Source organism: Echiichthys vipera, assembly GCF_963691815.1.
Source record: "Echiichthys vipera genome assembly, chromosome: 1".
Taxonomy (NCBI): domain Eukaryota; kingdom Metazoa; phylum Chordata; class Actinopteri; order Perciformes; family Trachinidae; genus Echiichthys; species Echiichthys vipera.
In genome coordinates this window covers 31789375-31812788 of record NC_139826.1, presented here as the reverse complement: position 1 = coordinate 31812788, position 23414 = coordinate 31789375, and the positions used below count along the sequence as shown (strand labels likewise).

The following is a 23414-nucleotide window of genomic DNA, read 5'->3' as shown; positions in this document are numbered from 1 at the left end:
TCGTATTTATATATTATTATTTATTTTAAATGTTTTTTGTTTTGTTTGTTGTTTTTTCTCTCCTTTTTTAGTGTTAGGGTTGGGTGGGGACTATTAAAAATACATACATTTTTTAAAGTAAATATTTATTATGAATCTGAATTAAATATAGGCTAGGCTTATATGCAAATAGAATATAAATAATCTATCAAATAAAAAGTGCAAAAAGAAAGAAAAAAAAACATCTTGGCTAATTGGAAATTGCAGTTTTCATTTCCAGTTGTGAGAATGACCAAAAATGCATCTCTAAACACCTCTAAAGGAATAAAAATAGTAAAGCTAAAGAGTTGCTCAAAGGATAAACTTCCATGAATGAATTTGGCAGGACACCAGACTCTAACGTGTTGCACGGCCCCGAGCTCTCCGCCCATGTAACGTCACGTCTTTAACTCGGGCATTACCGAAAAATCCCAGCTCCCTCATTCAATGCCGACATTTCCGACAGCACTTTAAGGCAGCATCGGTGAGACGCTCCGAGCAGAAGAGCAGAAGAAACAAAGTGTAAACAAATATGAAACGTCCCGGAACCGTAATAACAGCGACTTCTTTCACAGCATTTCTTCTTCTACTTTGCTTGTGTTCAGTCAGAGGTAAGTCCCCTTTTAAACCACCCACATAAATCTGATTAATCGCATTCTTGTAGAGCTCCTGTCGTCTGTTATTGTTGTTGACTTGTTGTGTAGAATATCTTTGTTTCTACTTCTAACGCCACACTTCATTCACCTTCTCCATGAAATCCATCACTGGACTTTGGCATTGAACTGTGCCACCTGGTCTTATTTCCCATGGCCTTTTCTTTCTGTTTCCCATGACGATGTTAGTTCAGGATTCAATACTTTTACTGACCCATAAAGATCCAGTTGTGCTTTTCTTACTGTATGTGAATGTGGCTTAATGAATGACAAAAGGAGAGCAGCAGATTGGTGTTTATTTATTTAGTTACTATGGAGGATTAAACATGACCCAATAAATAAATAAATGCTGAAATAAATTAATAAATAATTCAATTGATGACTAACATATGGACACAGAAATACATCAATAAATAAATGTAGGTGTACAATAATATTATATTCATGTATGCATTTATTTATTTATACATTTACTCATGTATTTATTTATTTATGCATTTATTTTTCATTAACTTATTTATTTATTTATTTATTTATTCATGCAGTTATGCATTTCTTTATTTTTACATTTACTCATGTATTTATTTATTCATTTATTTGTGCACTTATTTATTTATTAACTCATTTATTTCTGTATTTATTTATTTATTTATGCAGTTATGAATTTATTTATTATGTTAACATTTACTCATATATTTATTGATTGATTTATTCATTATTTATGCATTTATTTATTAATTAACTTATTTATTTCTGTATTTATTTATTTATTTACACAGTCATGCATTTATTTATTATTCTATTTATTTATACATTTACTCATGTATTTATTTATTCATTAACTTATTTATTTCTGTATTTATTTATGCATTTATTTATTTATCTCTGTATTTATTCATAAATGTATTTATTTATTTATTGAGTCCTGTTTATTCATTTAAAGTAATGAACTACTGAAGCTGCTGCATACCAAATGCATTTTACAGCTGTTTTAACATAACAATTACAATATTCTCGTCTTTATAACTTGCCATCACCAAATTACCTATGACTTCAGGGCTCATTCAGGAAAACATGCAGTCCTTCAGCGCAACATCTTATTATTTTCGTGGTAAAATGAGGGCTTAAATGTGCAACTCCTCCGTTATTATACCACGCGAGGCTCTGTTATTACAAAGTCTAATTTCACACAGTGATTATATTGTAAGAGGCAGGTTTGTAAAATAAATCATTACTTGCAAGTAGTGAGATGTAAGGATTTGCACTTCCGAGGGGTGGTTTCCTTCAAACAGTAGGTTTGTACACATTTGATTTGGGCTAATGTATTATTGTCCCTGTGGAAAAAAGCTTTGTGGTCACACTAACAGGTGGTGCAGATGGAGAGGAAAATAACACCATATGTGCTCTTGTCTGGAGTCAACATGAACCAGCTGTCCGCTCACCTAACTTTAGTCTGACCTGGAAATGTGCCACTGACCAGAAGCAAGTCAAATGTCTGGATTTTGGCTGTCTTCTCTGCATGTGGCTGCCACGGTGTTTGTGTACACTCAGCCTGTTTTGCTTAGCTCATGACACCCACCTGTCTGTCAGGTGTGCTGCGTGTCCTGAGCCACTCTCGAGCTGCTGCACGGTCATGTTGTGTAACTCCTCATTCCTTAAAAGAGCTGCATGCATCAGTGCAACCTGGCTAATCCTGCAAGCTCTTAATCCTGCACGTAGACCTGCTCTGGTGTCCGTGCTGGCTGCATAAAAATGTCTTATTTGTTTACGCTTTTAAGATTTTCCATAAATATTCATTGGTTACCAAATATTATTTACAACCCTAACGGTTCTCATTCCTTAAATAGAGACTGGGAAAAAAACAAATTACATTCCAAGATTTATTCATTTTTAGGCACTTTTTAGGATTTATTTTCCACATTAAACTCACTTTAACCAATCGTATTATACCACATAAAACTCTCTTGGTGTATAAATTGTTCCAGGAATTACATTGTCCGTCAAACTACTCTGATTTGTTCTCTTGCAGAAATATGTCACTTCTGTAGAAAAGCCAGTTTGTCCAGTTCAAAGAGGAGGTTTGAATTCATCTGTCCAATGAGTTCTAGTATGAAACAGTTTGAGTACGGAGACAAAGGATCTTCACTGGCTCTATTTCATATTTCTATTACTCATTTTTGAGGCATAAAAAGAGAAAGACCGCAGTATTCTCACTTTTCCTACAGGCTTTACCTCACAGATGCCAGAGAAAGTTCCACTCAGAGCTTGAATGATCACATCTGACGTGGCATCTAGTGACTCAACGGGCTGGTTAAAAAAAAAAAAAAAGAAAAACACAGAGATTATGAGTTAAAGCTTTGTAATTTTGACAGCTCCAGTCCAGTGTGACTCATAAAGCTTTGCCCTGCCGCTCCCACTGAAGGTCTATGCCATCATTTTTCTAATCCAGCCAGGATCGGTGACTCAGCACTTTGCTACAGATACTCAGGTCAGACACTCCAGCAATAACGAGGAAACACAGAAGATCTTTCTTTTTCTCCTCCCAGATTCTCAACTTAGTGTTTAGAGAGATTGGATAATGGGACAAATGTATCCCAAACTCTGCATGCTATTGTCGCTTTGATAGAAAAGGGCCAACTAACCAGTTTAACACATCCCATGGGAAGTCTGGGGTGTGGAGTTTTAAAAAGGTGGCCATTTAACAGGGAGGGACTCCAACAAAATATGCTATTGAATCAAGTTATGGGGAATGTTGAGTCTTGACCTGTAGTATACTTGGGACTTCAAAGCTGCATTTCCATCAAACACTTTCGGTATAGTACCTTAAGAACTGTATTACTCTTAAATGTAGGTGGGGTTATTCCTGGAAGAGTCGTGTACAGCCATGAGCTGAGAAACGAGCTGAAAAACCTTTTCATTTCTCTCTACTTCATCCAGCTCTCACAGTATCTCCTCTTCAAAGACGATGCAGAGGAACATCCTTACCAATAAACAGACTGAGGAGTTTCTAGCTCCAATTTTTTGTATCGGATCAGTGTGTTAGGTTCCTCAACAGAAGAATAAGGAAAAATTGTTATCAGCCACAACTTTTGACAATGTTAATTCTAAAATAACAGTTCTATATAACAAACTGAACTGAAATGATCGGTGGAATCAAGGCTAAAGTTAGGATATCTCCGGCTCTGCTGCTTGATTCTTTTTGCAAACACCGCATTGCTAGAGGGCAACTTTTTCATGAATGATTTTGTGATGAAAATCTTTTTTTTCGCTCAAATCTACCTCATGTCCTTCTACTAAACATAATAAATGAATTCATTTTATCATATTGACTTGTGTCAACCTTGAGACAAAGAGCAGGAGCTCGTTCTGTTCAGCAACAACTGCATTGAACAGCAAGTAGTTCAAAGCTACATGTTTTGTAGTTGTCTGGTATCCATGGTAACATGTTAAATACAGTGTTAAGGTGTTGTAGGATAGATGAACCACTTCAACTATTGCCTAAACCCAGGCTGGTCAGAGTTAAAAGAAACAAAAAACATTGGAAATCTTGTACAAACAAGCACTTAAAGTTATGGATACAAAACCTAGGCACTATCATCAATGTGCAATTTTTAAAATTGAAAAAACATAGTACAACATAGTATTTTGAATTGGGACAGTTTTCAAACATTTGCAGACTTAAAACTGACCTACTAAGTACTGCATAAATCTTCTCCAGATCCTCTGGTAGAGTTCATCAGCCAAAGAAACAGCCTTGAGCGTGTCACTCGAGACTCTGTCAGAGGTGACTGTTATGTTCCTCTGCGCAGGAGCACTTCCAGTAAGTTGGCCTGGTCAGTAAGGAGTGCAAATGTGTGGAACTCAGTACCTGAGGAGGTTAAACTGCTCACACCATACAAGGCCTTCACAAACAAGCTGAAAATGTGTCTTATCAACACTTACAGCTGCCAACACTAAAAATATAAGCCTGTTGTGATGTTTTGATGTTATGATAAAATGTTAAGTTGTGGTGTTGTATTTTGTATTATATTGTACATGTATTGTGTGCTTTTTTCTTCTCTCTTTTTCTTTTATTTTCTTATTTTTTATATTTGAACTTTTATTGCCTTCTCACATCATGGCCAGTGGACTACAGATGATAACTAGCCTTCTGGCTCATTCTGGCTTTTTTAACCATGTGTAATCATGTGTTTTATGAAATAGCACTGTCCCCTTTTGAATAAACTAGTACCTAATACCTAATTTTATAACTTCATCTCCCTGTTTTTTTCTCATTTTCTCAGGTGACTACTGTGAGGTGAATGTTTGCCATAATGGAGGAACATGTGTGACAGGGATTGGAGAGGATCCGTTCATCTGCATCTGTGCGGATGGCTTCGGCGGAGACTCCTGCAACCTGACAGAGACAGGTACGGTAAAGTGGAAACCTTTTGGAGGAAAAGCACAGCTAATCACAAATGTTTAACTAATCTATTTCCTTCTTCCTTCTCTCAGGACCCTGCAGTCCTAACCCCTGCAAGAACGACGGGTCTTGCGACATCATCGCTCCAACCAGACGAGGAGACGTTTTCAACGAGTACGTCTGCAAGTGCCAGCCCGGCTTCGAGGGCGTGCACTGCCAGACCAGTGAGTTACTTCTGGATGTTTTTCATGAGTCTGAGCTGCTTCTCTTGCCCTGTGACGCTCCATATTTACATTCAACATAAATATATTTGAATTGCACTGTCAGATATTAGTTTCTCAGGAGATATCTTGCTATTTAGTCAATCAATTTGGCTTTTACTTTACAGAAATCAGAAATGTTTGTTTCTGCACTTTATGGTAATGTATGGGAAGATTGTATGGCCTAGAGTTTTTTTTTAAGAAGATCATATAAACACAAAAAAATTAGAATACTGATGGCGGAGTATGCTCCACTTTCAGCAGATTTCTACTTTGAGTGTGAACACAGGAGGTTTTTCCATCCTGTCATAGCATCAGCGGTGAGGGATGTTTTAGTCTGCTCAGCAGCTCCATGAATGGTCCTCATTCAGCAGCTTCTGCGGTCATTCTGTTTGGCTAATTAGTAAAAGACCACTCTAAGTCTCTTAGCATGCAGACGCCTTGCACACAGGTTCAACACTGCCTCTGTTTGTACTCAAGCTTGACCAATTCAGATGATGAATTTGATAACAGTGAATTAAATCGTATCCTGTTAATATAATGACTTGAAAGTTTAGGTTTATGAGTGGAAGAATGACTTGAAAGAAAGCGAAAAGGAAGGAAATAGAGGATTATTTTCTTCAAGCTTGAATTAGATTATCACAATCCTCTGAACTATGACTGACACCATAATTTAGAATCGAAACAACTATACACTTTGTGTGAATGATTGCTGGGTGAAAAACACAGAGGGATGAAAAAATAGTAAAAAAGTAACTCTCTCTTTAAATTATACTATTATTGAGGAGGCATTTTTTTCTGATGAACAGCGCTCCCTCACAACCCACAGCCTGACCACCAATTGTACTCTTCATGCAGTCTGGCCGTCTACTCCCAAACAGTTTCTAAATTGGATTTAGTCAGACGTCACAGTCTGCACTGGTGCTGGAATAGGAACATATATTATGTACAGTAGATGCACAGACATAGTAACAACTAATTATAGTTCAGTAGTAATTCAGAGGTTAACAAGTCAAAGTTACTTTGTAAGATAGAAATGGCTGCATTTCATTTGTAAGAAACTTGGAATGAATGTCAAGTCAACAGTCGCCAAAACATAAAAAATAATGCCAGATCAAATGAGTGAGGCTATTTCCCTTCTCTTGGTAGGATCACCTGTTTCTCAGTGTTGTTTGCCAGTGTTGTTTCTAAGTTGTGACCAATCCTCTTAGTGTTAACGGGAACTAGAATTAAACTGACCCATGTGGCATTACGTCAACCTGTCATCTGCTTTAAGTCTGAAGTCTGGCAGAGTATCTTAAAATTAGTAACACTGGCTGGATAAAGCTTCAATGTATCTTCTTCAGTGAAATCTTATTTTGTAGTGACTCAGATGTTTCTTCTGTATCAAAAGTAGCGAGTGATTATCGTCTGTGCAGTACAGAAAAGGGAACTTTTTAAGATCCAGATGCACCAGAATGTAAATGGCTAAAAACACAGAGGTGTAGGCTGAAGTTAAATGCTCAGACGGAGGATACATTTTGTGCGTAGCTGACTTTCAGTGCAGGATAAAGCTGACTGATGTTCAACAGGTGGTATTTGTACCTTGTGATAAGGTATTTTAGGCACTGTGTGACTTAATAGAAGGCTGGGAAGTGAGGGGAGATGTGTGTGTGGGTTTTCCTGTGTTAGTGGAGCTGCTCTGTGCAGGCAGCAGGGAGTGGAGCTGCACTCAGACCTGATCTGGTTGCAGTGACGTCCGTCTCAATGCATCAGTTTAGGGAAACATCATAAACATACATTAAGATCTGCTGTTTTTGACCAGAACATAATGTATGCATGCAAAGACTATAATTACAAGGGGATCTTAATACAACTCTTTACTAACACAACACTGCTGGGTTTCTGTCTTATCACCTGCATTAGCACCTGGTGTCCCAAGGGACTTGAGCTCTCAGCTGTGTATAGGAAAATAATTTTGCTGTTTGGTCTGTAAGATAGTGTTAGTATTATAATTTATTCCACCGTTTGGTTTAGCACCCTCTGTGAAAATATTTAGGCCATTTTTTAAGATGAATGAAAAGAGCAAAATGTGTCCAGCTGAAATTATGCATATATCCCACTGAGCTAATCAAACCATGTTAATGCTGTGTAAGCCTGCCACCTTGTGGAGATTGGTGAGCTTAACATGATCAGTGTCCAGGGGGGATTCAACAAGGGCGAAAAAAGAGAAGTCACAGTGTCATATCACATTGTATTATCGGGTTACAACACATTCGCAGCAAAATCTGCTCTGCAACTGTAAAAAGGCTCAACAGCAGGCGCACTATCATCGGTCTTGGGTCAGAATATATTGTATATGAACAATAAAGATATCTATATATACCTTATATATATGGTATATAGGCCATCCATTTTAGAGTTCCCAGAAAGTTCTGTCGGACTGAGTGAAACCAAAGAGCACCCCAAAGCTGCGAGAAGTGTCTTAGCCTCTTTAAATATGCCTTGAGGGGACACCAAAGGGGGAGACAGGAAGTGACCACTTACTTGCTATGTTGCCATGGCTACTGTGGAGGAAGACAAGATCTTAAAGGTGCTCTAGTTAAAACACTGGGGTGCAAAATGGGCTGAGATAACCTTTCTACACAGCTATGACCCCAATCTGTGAAATAATGTTTTTCACAGCCACATGCACTAACATGCACGTGCTGCTGGACCATCTAGCACGACAAACAACAGAGAAACTCAGATTGCAACACACACAGAGGGCATGTGACTTAATTTGCTGTTCAGGATGACATTACTCCACTTTATCTTTACAGAGAAAATGTTTGTTTGCTGCTATATTCATGTACTGAATGTCGAGTAAAGCCCCTTTTGAGTAGAAGCAGTAAAAGCTGGAAAACCTCACAAAAGACATTTGTTGACTAATTTTGGCTGAAATACAAAATACATTTTAAAGAGACCCATTTGTTTGCTTGTTTGTTTGTCCTTTGTGGTTATTAGAACTTTCATTATTATTCAGTTGCTTCAACACAGTTAGTTTGTGGGATAACTGACGGTGACACAAGATGTATAATAACTCTTTAAAATGAATCTCCTGTCTGTTCACATTCATCGCTTCACAACGCAAAATAAAATTATCAACCATAAACTTTCACCTCTAACCCACCGTGCCCTTTACACTGGTTACCAAGAGTGCCCCGTCTCCTCAGATGCCCTTAAGGGTATCTCTGTCATCGTCTTTGATTTAAGAGAAACTGCTTGTCATCAGCTGTATGTTGGAGACACAGTGAGGCTTTTGTGGCCCTCCACCTGCCTCAACCTCCCTCTTCTGTTTGAGGGCAGGTGCACCACATCTTGCACAATCATCTTTTTGTGATTCCTAAAACAATAAATTATATTGAAAGTCGTTGTTGTCTTTTTTCAGATGTGAACGAATGTGCCGACCAGCCCTGTAAGAATGGAGGGAAATGTCGAGATCTGGATGGAGACTACACCTGCCAGTGCCTCTCACCATACGTTGGAAAGCAGTGCCAGCTACGTACGTTCCCCAACTATCATGTCATTTCATATTTACACACTTTTCTCAGATATGTAGAGCCTCATATCACTTGGTTTTCTTCAAAAGCCTTTTTCAAATGTACGATTTTAAAATAGTATGATATACTGAACAAGTACTTTACCGTCCACAGATATTTACAACCCGTCGTATGTGTGCTTCCCATGTGTAATCCACACGTTCTGAATACTAATATTCCTTTTCGGTGGTGGTAAATAAAGACCACTGTTAAGTTTAGTCCCTGGATGGCCAGTGTGCATTCCTTCTGATCAAGGAAGATTCAGGTGTTACACTTTTTCACCAACTACTACCCCATATTTCTCACCGTTGGTCGAAGCATAAGTAAAAGTAAAAAAATGTGTTTTTTTGTGCTTTTTAGTGGAAAACCTGGTAAAATAAAAAGTCTTTTTACTACCACAATTACACTTTAAGTAGACACTCAACAAAAAAGTTGCATTCTAATTAAACAGTAAATAGGTAAAAGTACATTTAGAGACTCAAAAAATCCTCACAAACACAAGTAAATGTGATTATTTGCTTCCTTCCTTGATGACATTTGAATGGCTATGTGTCCCCAGGTTGCATTTCTCTGCTGGGGATGGAGGGAGGAGCAATCGTGGAGTCGCAGATTTCAGCATCCTCTGTGCACTACGGCATTCTGGGTCTCCAGCGCTGGGGCCCGGAGTTGGCTCGACTCAACAACCAAGGCATCGTCAATGCCTGGACATCAGCCGCCCATGACAGGAACCCCTGGATCGAGGTGAGAGATGTGAACACTTTAGAATCCTGAGGCTGATGAATGAGAGCTGTGAAGCTGAGTAACACCTGTTAACGTGTTGACAACAGATTAATATGCAGAAGAAGATGCGTCTGACAGGCATCATCACTCAGGGTGCCAGTCGAATGGGCACGTCTGAGTACATCAAGGTCTTCAAGGTGGCGAGCAGCTTTGATGGAAACGCTTACACCACTTACAGAGAGGACGGCCAACGGAGGGACAAGGTTAGGCTTCTGTTGTATTAAATACAGATTACTTCTGATGTTTACCATCAGAAATCTTCTCTCTCTTCAGCTTACTCGCCTAATATCCTGTGTCTGTGTGCTGCAGGTTTTCGTGGGCAACGCAGATAACGACAGCACTAAGACAAACCTTTTTGACCCTCCTATTGTGGCTCAGTACATCCGCATCATCCCTGTGATTTGCCGCAGGGCCTGCACGCTGCGCATGGAGCTGGTGGGCTGTGAACTCAATGGTAAACACACAAAAAACATCCGCTTTCAATTTAAATGCACAGAGAAATGACAAAAACTTGGTGGTAAAAGAAATTTATGTTCGTAAAAAGGACAGATGAAGTTCAAATCAAGGCAATCTATATCCTCTGTGACCTTTCCATTTTGAACAAATTATAACAAAGATTATATAAATCCCTGAAGTAGGGAAAAGTGAGGAGTCTCTCTTGTTTAACTTTCCCTCTGCCTCTTGTTTTTCTGTGTTGGTTCCTTCTCGCTGGGGTTTACCTGACAATAACAATGACAGTCAGAAAGTTACCCATACACAACATGGCGTCTATCCAGCTTAGGTTGGATAGAAAATGTACATTATAAACAGTATTTAGTGGTGGACCTCACTGTGCTATATTAAAAGCATCTTCCATCTTCCATCTTTTTGAACAGCTAAACATTTACAGAGAAACATGGTGAATGTTTACAGCATTTTACACTTTCTCGCATGCATAATTCTATTCCGTGCACCTCTTTCTGCACCTTCTTCTTGGTCATTCTTCTAGGGTGTTAAAAAATATTTTACATTCTTCCTTATATTTCAAAATTGTCTTCAAATGGATATGAAGGCGAAGTGAATTTCTTTGGGTTTATGCTCTTTTTCTTTCCTCTTTCTCTTTCTGTCGCTTTGGTTTCCCCTCCCTCCGTCTTTCCGTCTGCTTTTTATTCACAGTTTATTCAAACACGGCAGGTTGCTCAGAGCCTCTGGGAATGAAGTCTCGCCTCGTCTCAGACGGGCAGCTTTCAGCGTCCAGCTCTTTCCGCACGTGGGGCATTGATACCTTCACGTGGCACCCTCAGTTTGCACGACTGGATAAGCAGGGGAAGACAAATGCCTGGTCTCCTGCACACAACAACCGCTCAGAGTGGATCCAGGTGAGGGGGCAAATGTCATTATTGTTTAAAAAAATAAAAGTAAATCTTTTAAAGCCAGCAGATGTTGCAGAGTATAACTGTGTTCTTGTTCCTTCACCAGGTCGATCTAGAGAAGACTAAGCGCCTCACAGGAATCATCACTCAGGGGGCCAAGGACTTTGGGGTGGTGCAGTTTGTGTCAGTGTTTAAAGTTGCTTACAGTAACGATGGAGAGTCATGGAGTACGGTGAAGGAGGAGAACAGCAAAGATGATAAGGTCAGACCTATGTGAATCTCTAAAAAATGTGTTTTCCTAATAGAGTATACTGTAGATGTGTGTCTTTGTAAATGAGTTTCCTTTCAAAGCAAAGATTTTTTTAAAGGCTCAACATCTCTTCTCTGAAGTCTTTAAAGGTCCCATTTTATGCACATTTTCAGGTTCTTACTTGTATGTTGTGTTTCTAACAGGACATATGTACACGCTTTAATGTTCAAAAGACATTCTTTTTCTCATACCGTCTATCTGAATATACTATCCATTTTAGCATCCATCTCTTTAAGCATTAAACATTAACATATACAACATTTGAGACATCTATTTAACATAATGGTTCAGATATACAGGGATCTGACTTTGAATTAGCAGAAAACAATCTAGAAAAATAAAATAAGAATGTGGATAAACAAACTTCAATAATACAAATAAGAGACAAAATTATACATTCTTCTTCTTTAAAGAGTTTAAGACAGTTTTTATTACATTTTCTGTGTTTATTAGTTTGAGAGACTTTATATAGTTTTTAAATACTTACAAAATAAAGCAGAGAAGTTGGGAGTACTTACATTTATGCAGGTAAAATGTACCAAATGCAAACAATAAGTTTAAAATAAATCCAACACTAATTTTCTCATGTTTAACAGAACAAATTGACATTTGTACACTCAAGTCTGATCAAATGAATCACTGCTTTATGTATAATCTATTTCTGACAACATGAGACCTTTAAAAAGACACAAACAAAACCTAAAGTTGTAAAAAATAAGAAAATACAAAATGTCCACATTCATTTCTATTTGCTCTTTCACTTTAATAATGAGATATATTTTGTCTGTTGATGAAGGAGTGGAGAGGAACCATCGCTTCTTTCTCTGAGAGTCCCAGGACATTTTTAGCCACAATAGCTGGACCCAGATGATCCAATAAAAGTGTAAAAGAGGCTTTGATGTTTTTACTGAGCACAGAACTGTAGCGTCTCATGACATAATGATGCTGCCTGGGGCTGTCTGAAAGCTCTGAACGTCTGGGTGTGTCTGTTGGGATCCGGGTCGTAAGCTTGTCAGAAGGCAGCTCAGTTTGATCACACGTTTGCTCCGCTCCTTCTATGTCCCCAGTTTCTTCTTACAGCAGGATTGTAAACTGAAAACAAGTGAACAGAACATGCTTATAAACAATCAATTCTGCTCATTAACAGTCAACTTTGACTTTTACAGCTCTTCCAAGGCAACATTGACAACAACACCCACAAGAAGAATCTGTTCGAGCCTTCATTCTACGCACGATACGTCCGCGTCGTCCCCTGGGAGTGGAACGAGCGCATCACTCTACGCATGGAGCTGCTCGGCTGTGATGATTAGAAACTCATCGGTGACTCATCTAACAGTGCTCCGTCTTCATCCGGTCCCTCCATCCTCTCAAACCACAGCAGAGGATCTCCAACAGAATCATCTGTTCTGTACTCACACGTGTTTCTCTGGATGATGATCCCGTCGACTGCTGGGACTGTTCACACTTGTAGCACTTTCTGACTTGTGACCTTTTCATGTTTATGTTGATAGCATTGTTTGACTTGACATGAATCTTCTATGAAGTATCAATGATTTGAAATTGAATAGTTGTGGATTCAGACGAAATTTGCTCTAAGTTTGTATTATTGGCTCAAATCCATGTCAGGTCCTTTAAGTCTGTATATGTGATAATCCTCTCTTCCAGGTGTACTCCAAACTAAATTGCTTGTTAAAACTTAATTTTTATTCTCACATCACTTAACAGCCCTACCTTTTTGTTTTAGTCTGCACTACTCACCACTATAATGACGCAGGGTCTGTGCAATATAGAGTATTTTTTGACCTTTCCGTCTATCCAGGAAGAGACGATATGTCCAAGAGTAGAAAATAAAAAAGGTTCAAATCTGAACTTCTGCATGCTGATCTGCCAATCAAACGATTAACTGACAAACAATTGTGCTCCTTCACATGACGTCTGTTTTTACACATTTAGCAGGTTCTTCCGCTTCATTCTTACAAATAATTCCATTGTTATTTAATCATTTTTACAACAAATGTGAAATATGTAGAAAGATGTGTAGAAAATAAACGTTTTACATTTTTTATTATTATTATTAATTGTTGGTCTTGAACTGAGATCACTGATTAAATGTTAAAAGAAACTACTTCTTGTGTGTGTTTCTTTTCGACCATGAGACACAAAACTTGTCTTTCTCATGCTGTAGTATGAGCTGATGTACTGGATATCACCCGTTCACATAAGATAATCTCCCACAGTCTAACTTGGTCAGACAATGTCCGTGTCAGAGTGGGTGTTGGTGGCTGATTCCTGCATGAACAGGTCCCTTAGGCTGCTTACAGGGGACACAAAGGGAGCAACGTGAAGGAGAGGGACCGGCCATTTTAGGAGGCATCCCTGCATTGTTCAGATGTTGATATAATCCAATAATTACCCATATTTTGTGACACACCATAGCCCAAAGCTAACACGAAAGGAAGGTGCAGTAGGACTTTGCATTTGACTTGAAGCTCTCAGATAAAAGAGAATTAAACATTTCAACGAATAACCCGCTGTTAGTGACATTCTGCCGTTCTTGCACAAAGCACAAACTGTCCCAGACGCACCGAGATGTTGTGAGTCTTCTGGATACTGGACTACCGGGCTTAGGCCTGCTGTTTACAAGAGTAATTACACCCTGTTAGACACTCATCTCCCTGCTAAGCTTGCAGTCCTGGTATGTTTGGCCCCTGGCAACAGCTTTCATCTCACTGAAATGAATGCAGTGAAGGACGAAGCATCTCCACATCTGTCCTTACCGTGTATGTCTATGGCTACTGTATGTGGATGTGTATTTTAATGTATGTTTTCCATAACATACCAGGGTTTCCCATAAAAGATAATAGTGCTTCCAGGATATAAAAATACAGTTACCAGCTGGAGTGACCCTCTGCAACTAACATCTGCTTTCAGAGAGATTAGGAGGGATGCAACAGATATAAGTCCAAAAACCATTTCTGTTTGCTACTACTGGAAAATAAAAATAAAATTAGAATATTATGTTACGTACGGTATGTGAGACTAGGACCAAAACAGCAATATACAATGTTATAACGTTTGAAAAGCAGATTTAAAAGTCTAAACTTCTTTGTTAGAACATATAACATGGTTGTGAGTTAGATATTCAAATTGATAAAGGTTTTTTTTCTATTTAAAATAATGAGAATTACTTTGGTAGTTTGCAGTCAATTTTGCTGTAGAAAAGTATAAATCTACATTAGACTATTAAATATAATAATATATATTCCGTTATTCATTTGCATGTCTTCCTAAACGGCTTGAATGTACAGTACTGCTTAAAATAATTGGAGACTTCTGCATATATCTGATATTCCCGTCCTCCTTTCACTCGGTAGTTGCGAACGAACACACACACACACACACACACACACACACACACACACACACACACACACACACACACACACACACACACACACACACACACACACACACACACACACACACACACACACACACACACACAAGTTTTCAGTGCAGCAGCCTGATAGCCGCAGAGCTGCAGCATCACAGCGCTGCTTCTTCTCTTCTTGAGCGAAAGTTAAATTAGACTTATCATCACTAATTGAGCAGTTGCACTTGTTTTTATCTTCAAAAAGAAAAACTGGAGGAAAACTAAACCTTGCTGATTTTTTGTACTTCGACCAGAAACCCACTGTGCGCATCAGTGCGTCCTCTTGGAGACACTTATTTAATCCCACGAGACTTCGGACTTCTGCTCCTCCGCATCCAAACTCTCTTTTTCACTGAAGAAGAACATCAAAGTGTTTCACGGTGAGTGATGACCATCAATATTAACAAAAGGTATATGATCTGGGATCTTTAGCGATAATATGAATCACTTTATTCGTCAAATGTTGTTTTTTTTATTAGTAGTTATATTTATTAGACCTTTTGCACGTCGACTTTCTGCTACTATTTCTATATTATTTATGCTCACCTGGTTTGGTATGTTCCTAAATTGAGTTGTCGAAGGTGTTGCACTCACTAAATGTCGAGATAAAGATAAATATAAAGATTGTCATGAGTGACGACGGAGGAGGGGACCCAAATGCAGACACGGAACTCAGGAGACGGTATTAACAAATTTAATAAAACTAATTTACAAAAAGGTGCACTAACACAAAGGAAAAACACGAAGAACTAGATACAAACTCACACGATGAATGGACACAAGAGGAACAGGTACACAGGGAGACATCAGGGTAAGTAGAGGGTATGATCCGGCACTGAGTGAGCCTCAGTACCGGATTATATACAGAGTGGCAGGTGATCAATGCCAACAAGAATCACCTGCAGAAAACAGAAAGAAAGCACATACAGAGGGGGAGACAAAAACAACGATTAAAAAGGAGAGGAAGAGACTGTCCATAACCAATCACAACAAAGATACCAATAATGCTCTAAACCGAAACTGCAATGTAGAAAAAAAACGAAAAGTATTGAAATCAGCAACATTTCTGTCTTTTAAATCCGTCTTCTGAAGCTGCAGTTGTGTGGTGTCACAATGCAGAAACATTATTTTTTACACACATATTAATCACACAAAGTGTCGAAGGGGCAGAAAGGCATTTTCACAGACAAAGCTCATTAACATGGTGCCATGCTGCCCTCTACTGGCACAGCCCTGTCATAACCACACAACATACAAGGTTGTAACTTTTGCCAAACTAATGTAGTCACACAAAAGTAATCATCCAACTGTGCTTTTCTCTTCACAAGGTTTGGGGATCACACAGAGACCAGTGAGGATCAGGTTTGTCCTCACAGCCAGGATGATGATCTACCTCCAAACTCTGCTGTTTCTGGGCGTTCAGCTGGTTCTCTCAGTCCCAACCAACTACTTCTACCACGACTTCCTCAGTGGAAATGGCAGCAAAGAAAGTATGCACATGATCAATAAAATATATGTTTATGTAAATAGCTGCAATATGTTTGTCCATATTTTCATTCTTTAGATCTAATGTTTCTATTTCAGTTCATTTCAGCGGTGTGACGGTCCATGTGGAATCTGCTCGGACCTCAGTGTTTGCAGTCACAGGGGGTAATGCCACCCTGCCATGCAGGTTTTGGTATGAGCCTGAGTTGAGCTCACCAAGGGACGTCCGGGTCAAATGGTCCCGGCTGCCTGCTGCTGCTGGGGGACTTGAAACAGATGTGCTGGTGGCTATCGGCTCCCGCAGTCGAAGTTTTGGGGACTTCAGGTTGTTTGAAAGGACAAATAGATAAAATAGCGATGATTACTCTTTTCTGCTAGTCATGACTGCATGAGCTTGTTTGTCTTTGAGCTCACAGTGTGTCTGTTGTCTGTTGGTCAGGGGGCGTGTGCAGCTCAGACAGGATTTCCCAGGAGATGCCGCGCTTGTGATGACTAACCTCCTGTTGAATGATACAGGCCGGTACCACTGCGAGGTGGTGGACGGACTGGAGGACAAGAGCACTTCAGTTTATCTGGAGTTACAAGGTAAAATACCAACCTGCACTGATGCCATGACTTCCTGTCTAAGAGAACTTCTCATTAATTCTGCTCAGAAAAATCTAAAAAATAGAGCTCTGATCCTGCTCATTTTTTACATTTTTTTTTACTTGTTATGGTCTTTTAAACCAAACTGGATTGTGCTAGTTTATTTTTTGTGATACACTTTTATAAATGTGTACTGATACAACTAATGGTCAATCCCGATATTTAATGTGTTATATAAGGTGATGAGGTGTAGGAATACCATGTCTGGCAATATTAGAACTTACTTTACTTACTAATGCCCGACGCCCCGTCGACAAGGGACCTCCAGAGTACTTGGTCATTTGCTTATTTTTCTATCTGATTCCGGTTGTATCCCAATCTATTAAAGTCTGCCCGGAGATCCAGTCACCACCTGGCTGACCTCTTTTCCTCTTACCTTGTGGGTTCCACCTCAATCCTTGACATTTTGACCTGTCTACTGTGATGTATCAATACGTCTCCTGTGAAATCGTAGTTCATGGTAAGAGTAGAAAAATGAGGAATAAAAACTCAAATAGTTGTGGTAGTAGTACTATAATAGTTCTGGTAAGTGTAGCAGTCAGAGAAGTAGTAATAGATATAACAACATGTTACTGTCTGTTGTGTTGAGAGTAATACCACAAGCCCCCATACTTTCAGCAGTAGTGTCTAATTGCTCCACCCAGGTGTGGTGTTTCCCTACCAGCATCCTAATGGTCATTACCAGCTCAGCTTCCTGGGAGCCCAGCAGGCCTGTGAGGAGCAGGGCTCCACACTGGCCACCTTCACACAGCTCTTCCAGTCCTGGAAGGAGGGCCTGAACTGGTGCAACGCAGGCTGGCTGGCTGACGGGACAGTCCAGTACCCCATCACCCGCCCCAGATTGCCCTGCGGGGGGCAAGACATCGCCCCGGGTGTACGGAGCTACGGCAGACGGCACCTGCACCTTCATCACTATGACGTCTTCTGCTTCTCCTCTTCGCTCCAAGGTGAGGTGATGTGAGACCAGAGAAGGCATTTTTCCCAGCAGAGTTTGACTTATAAAAGTTAAAGTAGAGCATGCACAGCAACAGGACTCTGAAACTGAAGCAGCTAAATTAAATTCAGCAAACATTAACGCCATTATTTATAGTTTGCACCTTGCATCCAAGGAAAACGACAACAGTTTTTTTCTGTATGCACATCAGATAATCAGTATACAGATATACGTATAGCAGTATGCAATCCCCAAACTATCATATTGAGAGCTTTCATCCAGCCTGTATACTACAGTAAAACAGCATTATAGAATTCCCGCAATTCAGTTGTGCCTTTGTTTTTTTGTGTGCCAACCCCGAAATTTTCAGTTTCAGAAATAATTGTGGGGGTGCTGATGTGTTTGAGGTCTGCAAAAGGAAAAGAACCTGATCAAACCTGTGGAAACGTCTCCATCACACTAAATGCGCTTCCTTTAAAGGGAAAGTCTACTATCTTCAGCCCGCTCACAAGATGAGCCTGAGTGAGGCTCAGCAGGCGTGTCAGGAGGACAGAGCAGAGGTCGCCAAAGTGGGTCAGCTCTACGCCGCCTGGAAACTCACAGGGCTGGACCACTGTGATGCCGGCTGGCTGGCTGATGGAAGCGTTCGGTATCCCATCACCACACCACGAAGAAACTGTGGTTCCTCTTCTGAGCCCGGGGTACGCAGCTTTGGCTTCCCACCTCCCCAGCACAAGCATGGAGTCTACTGCTACAAGAAGGGCGATGAATGAATGCAGACCCCCCCCCTATTAGAGTTAGCACAGGTTTTTCAAAATAAGCTTTGACACTATACAAAGATATATTTACTTTTTCAGACATTCCTCTTTTTCTTTCTTGTGACGTATAGGATGATTTTACATCTTCATGCTTCTAAAACTTGTGTAAGTAACATGGAGAAAACTAAATCTCATGCTTTGTTAAACCTTTATAGTTTTAGATTCCCATGGTCCTATATCCCCATGTGGTTTCCCCAGAACCACATTAGTTTTACTACGTCTTTTGTAAATTCCTCTTCTTTTGCATGAGAGCAAAACCCTTTACTTTGCTATGTCTTATCACTATTAATGCTATTAAACATCAGTGGAGTTATCTATTCGCTGAAAACATGCAATTCAAAGCTCAGAAAAAAAACTAGTAAGTGGACATTGAATTAAGATTATTTTGTTTCTCACAACTCAACTGTATAACCGTTTACCTCAGGTGATTTTCACCACACTCGACTTTTACATCATTTGAAATAAAACTTATTTTTGTAAAACAAATTCTTTTCCTGAACATTAAAATCCTTGTACAGAAGATTTGTGTCTGTCTCTCCACATAGGAATTGTACACCCACATACACAATCCTTGTAGCAGCTTTATTTGCAATGTAAAAAAAGAAAAGAAAACAACAGCAGCAACATTTTGTGGATTTGAGAAACACTGACCCAAGTATAATGTCCAGCTGAGGCTCCCGCTGTGCATCTGTCTAAAGGAGCCTGAGTCAGCAGGCTTCACTGCATAAATCTTTGGTATTTGTTATTAACTATACAGTCGTGTCAGAGTATAACACAGTGTGTCAATGGATCTCTTTCACACAGAGCACTTTCAATTATAACTATTTTGTTTATAACTACTCCAAAACATGACTTTCACAGATTATTCTCCATGAGAGGAAATACCGAATGCATCCTGTGGTTGTCGGTATACTGAGAAAACGAAAAACGAAAAATCCAGAGAGATCCAACTTCTGACACAAAGGCTATTTGTGAGAATGGCTTACAGGCTAATCTCAAACGGTATTAATATAGGCGATTGTTGCGGACAAATAACAGATGCATTTATGTTTTTGCATGCTAACGCCAAGAGTCCCAAGTATGACATTTGTTTTGAAAAATTCAATATTTTAAGATATGAGAGGATCCCAGCTGACATCGGGCGTGAGGTGGGGTACACCCTGGACAAGACGCCAGTCAGCTGGGATCGACTGCAGCCCCCCGCGACCCCGACCCCGGGATAAGCAGTTGAAGATGAAGATGAAGATATGAGAGGAAGTTGTCATGTTGCAAATCATTGTTTACATTTTGCAAATTTAGTGAATCAAGCCCCAGAAAGCAACAGGGCATCTCAGCTGAGTGAGTAGTAGCAAAACTTCACCAGAACTTATAAACAATCTTGTTTCTCACCTCCAACGAAGGTGCAGTGGGCTAGCATGAAGATACTGCTGGAAAATATTCCAGGGTTTACATTTTTTCCCAAAAAACAAATGTGTGGGTATTTACCCTTTCCTAATTAAACTCTGCTTCAAAGAGGATTCTCTCGATTTTCATCCTGACGTCTGCCTTCTTCTGAGGGGACAACTTTTTGAACATTTTCACAAGACTCATGAAGTAGTATTCGTCGCAATCTTGTGGTTTTTCAATGTCTGTCTGTACAGTTCTGTGACATGTAGAAGCCCCCTGCTGCTCTGTCCATCTCCTCCTCTCCACAGTGTTGTAATCGACGATGGAGGTCACCAGCTGGCTGCTGCTGCTGCTCGCTCCTAGGCTGACTTGGTCGTCTGAATCCATCATGTCTTCGCTGTCACTCTCTGTGTCGGTCTTCTGTGGGAACAACACAAAATCTTTTAAACACTGAAAAACAATCTGTGTGGTTTGATGAGAGGCCTTGTCAGATGAACAGTCAAAGTGGTGTTTAGGTGGTGTAATGCACAATTTGTGATAGATAAGACAACATCAGCAACTGGCTTAATCTAATGTTTACAGTTGCAATAAAAATGTCAGATGGAGATTCTTAGATGGTTGGAGAGCAGTTATGACAAGTTTATTTAATCATGTTCAGATTAATCTAGAATAATAACAACATAAGAATAAGAAGAATGACAAAGTAAGAAGTTTAGACCCTCTCCTTCTCAACAGGTGTGCATGACTTCATAAACAGGATGTTGTTTTGTTTGACTGATTACACCCAATCACAAGCAGCTTAACTTCCCAAAAAGGACCTACAGAACAACAGAGTAACATCCTCTGTACAATCCAAAACGAGATCACAATCACAAACTGTGACTTTGTTTTCAACAAGTGCAAGCTGGTTGTAGAGTAACAGGCGCAAAGTCATCAAATAAGACATTGAGACAAACTTTTTCATGTATGAACTATTAACGTAGATTTTCCGGAGAGACTAACAGCCTGCGCGGCTAACACGGATTAGCTCGGGGCAGCGAGTTAAACGCATTAAAATGTCTTTTTTAACCACTAATACTGCTCCAAATAACACCGAACATCTGAAGTAGCGTGATAAGAGTCCTGACACCAACGATGTAGTAAGTGAACCCAGAGTTTATTAAAAGAGTGTTTTGAAAGTCTTACAAGCTGCTCGTTGTTAAGTCAGTTACCAAATGCAATCCAAAAGGAAGGAGCCCATTGATGATTTATTCCAGCAAGCTCTCCTATGAATTATGAAGTTGTCGTTTTTGAAAAGTTTGCTGCAGACACGGTAATCCCTCTGCCTAAGCGTATTGATCATCGTCTTAATGTCCATATTCAAAACAATAAGCCACTGGTTTATCAGAGCATTGTCATCATACCGCAATGGCAGCAGATAAAAAGTTTCTGGGTTATAAGCTTTCGTTTTTGTTTTGCAGCCGGCAACGATAAACGCGAACCATTCTGTCTCTCTTCACTTCAATTTGCATGATAGTCAGCTTTACCCGTGCTTGCGCTAACATATGCTGTCCATATCCCGGCAACACACGACTCCTGCCCCCTGAGATCTCGCGTAACGTTTTGGTGCTGCAGGGAAAGCTGTGAGGGCCCTTTTCCAAATCTTTTACATCTATTCTTAACTTATATTTCACCAAACTGACACAAACCACAACGTTTATGTGTTTTTCTGTAATACATCATCAATGGGCTCATTCCTTTTGGATTGCATTTGGTAATCGACTCGAATGGATTGAGTACGAGGAGCTGGTACCGGTGTAATGCTGCCTTCATGTGCTATGGAAAAGATAGTCCTTTCCAATTGTGAAATGGAAATTACCGGTGTGATGTGTTCAAGTGCATTTGTTGTCGTAGTTAAATGAAACATGGCTGGACCACAGACTCGGACCTGTTACATGGGGGAACCCATTTTAGACTGCCTAATTCAACAGCTCCAGCAAGAAGAGGATTTATCAAAACACAAACGGAAAATAATAGGCTATATTTTTTTTTTTATAGATCACGAATAGTAGATTTTTAAAAAAGACAAAAGAGATCGCTAATAGGTGTGTTTCCACTTTGGTTGACTACCCTGAATAAGACACTTTTATCCAGTGGTGTAGTAGAACAAAGCGCAGAAAATGATCTGTGGACGAATTCTGCATTGAATTTCCTGACCTGTGTAACAAACGGTTACCTGGATGCTGAGGTGGTTAATTAATACTGGCTCACGGGTTAGAGCAGCGGCCTATGAAGTTTATATGTTTTGCTCTGGTGAGATCGAATCCAGCTGTAGCCATTTAACAAACATATTTTCTGAATTATTATTTTTTTCAAATGTGGCGGTAATGTAGAACGCACTTATATAGTCATATCCACCACAGTCGATATGAGATGAGGCTGAAAAAGCCTCTGTAAGATGTTTGTGAATCTGACGAGAGAGACTGAGCACAGCTGCCGCTGTTAGCGAAACAACAGGGAAACCAGTTGGTGTGGAAACCTGTAGGGGTGTAACACCGGGGTCAGTTGGTAAGTCTTTCAAAATACTTTTAATAAACTCTGGGCTCACTAACTGCATTGTTGGTGCTTCGGTTAATGTGTCAGGACTCTTATCATGCTACTACACAGGTTTGGTGTTATTTAGAGCAGTATTAGTGGTTAAAAAAAGCTGTTTTAATGCGTTCAATTTGCCACCCTGAGCTAATCCATGTAAGCTGCATCAGGCTGTAAGTGTGTCTCCTTAAAATCTCAGCTTATAGTTCATACACAAAATAAATTGTTTTGATGGCTTATTTGATGAGCAAATTTGCCGAAAAAGACCTTGGGATGATTTTACGCCTGAATTCCACTTTAAGTTATATGCACCACTGGCTGCTATGCAGATATTGAAACACTTAAAGGGGTTTAAAAATGTGTTGTTAACAGTCGAAGTGTGCATAGGAAAACCATAAAAAAAATCTGAGTTAATTCATTAGGTAAACGAGGCACGAATCCCTGAAGGTGCAGCTACTTTTTCTTTCTGTGACAATATTAAACGCGACATGATAAACTTAAATGTTAAAGTACATCATACATGACCACATGCTTACCGTATTATATGAAAGGACATAACCCTCTCCTTTGGCCTGTGATGCTTTGACCGTCTGTACTTGGGGAAATGTTGGGTATTTCTGCTGGCAGCCTGGTAGGTGATTTATGAAGTCTTTTTTCCTTATGAGCGTGCCTCTGCAGTACAAACAGTGGTAATGTGGCTGGTCTCTGCACTGCAGTGTACATCTGTGGATTGTGTACTCTGAAATAAGAAGAACACTACTGATTATGACTTAATTCATATTGAATCATTTAGCTAACACTGTCAAT

At 39.6% G+C, this 23414-nt stretch overlaps 3 protein-coding genes across 4 annotated transcripts in view; 2 read left to right on the top strand and 1 right to left on the bottom strand.

Moving 5' to 3' along the window:
* Positions 1–482: 482 nt before the first annotated feature.
* Positions 483–13440, top strand: LOC310966485 (lactadherin-like). Of its 2 annotated transcripts, none has more exons than XM_083940226.1 (10): positions 483–629; positions 4955–5080; positions 5166–5297; positions 8743–8856; positions 9453–9634; positions 9721–9876; positions 9983–10127; positions 10847–11031; positions 11132–11287; positions 12502–13440. In XM_083940226.1, the coding sequence occupies exons 1-10, from the start codon at positions 551–553 to the stop codon at positions 12643–12645; spliced, it is 1419 nt and encodes a 472-aa protein (XP_083796352.1). In that variant the 5' UTR covers positions 483–550; the 3' UTR covers positions 12646–13440. The 2 variants fall into 2 exon arrangements, with proteins under 2 accessions (XP_083796352.1, XP_083796351.1); XM_083940225.1 differs by having other exon boundaries at positions 10829–11031.
* Positions 13441–16139: 2699 nt separating this feature from the next.
* Positions 16140–18678, top strand: LOC310952310 (hyaluronan and proteoglycan link protein 3-like). The gene is made up of 5 exons (XM_083920886.1): positions 16140–16258; positions 16353–16578; positions 16693–16838; positions 17543–17845; positions 18313–18678. Exons 1-5 carry the CDS (start codon positions 16150–16152, stop codon positions 18603–18605), a joined length of 1077 nt encoding a protein of 358 aa, XP_083777012.1. The 5' UTR covers positions 16140–16149; the 3' UTR covers positions 18606–18678.
* A 628-nt stretch (positions 18679–19306) lies between these two features.
* Positions 19307–23414, bottom strand: part of LOC310950111 (uncharacterized protein) — a 5109-nt gene continuing 1001 nt past the window's right edge. The window contains exons 3-4 of the mRNA XM_083917773.1: positions 23144–23346; positions 19307–20456 (exon numbers count right to left, since the gene is read on the bottom strand). Of these exons, the coding sequence (XP_083773899.1) occupies positions 20142–20456; positions 23144–23346 (518 nt within the window). The 3' untranslated portion in view covers positions 19307–20141. The remainder of the gene's footprint in view (positions 20457–23143; positions 23347–23414) is intronic.

Bases quoted from the DNA above. Each gene is read 5' to 3' on its own strand.
- LOC310966485 (XM_083940225.1), top strand. From the start codon at position 551: ATGAAACGTCCCGGAACCGTAATAACAGCGACTTCTTTCACAGCATTT. The intron at 5,081-5,165 runs GTACGGTAAAGT...TCCTTCTCTCAG, and splicing joins CTGCAACCTGACAGAGACAG to GACCCTGCAGTCCTAACCCC. The intron at 5,298-8,742 runs GTGAGTTACTTC...GTCTTTTTTCAG, and splicing joins GGGCGTGCACTGCCAGACCA to ATGTGAACGAATGTGCCGAC.
- LOC310952310 (XM_083920886.1), top strand. From the start codon at position 16,150: ATGATGATCTACCTCCAAACTCTGCTGTTTCTGGGCGTTCAGCTGGTT. The intron at 16,259-16,352 runs GTATGCACATGA...TTTCTATTTCAG, and splicing joins TGGAAATGGCAGCAAAGAAA to TTCATTTCAGCGGTGTGACG. The intron at 17,846-18,312 runs GTGAGGTGATGT...CTTCCTTTAAAG, and splicing joins CTTCTCCTCTTCGCTCCAAG to GGAAAGTCTACTATCTTCAG.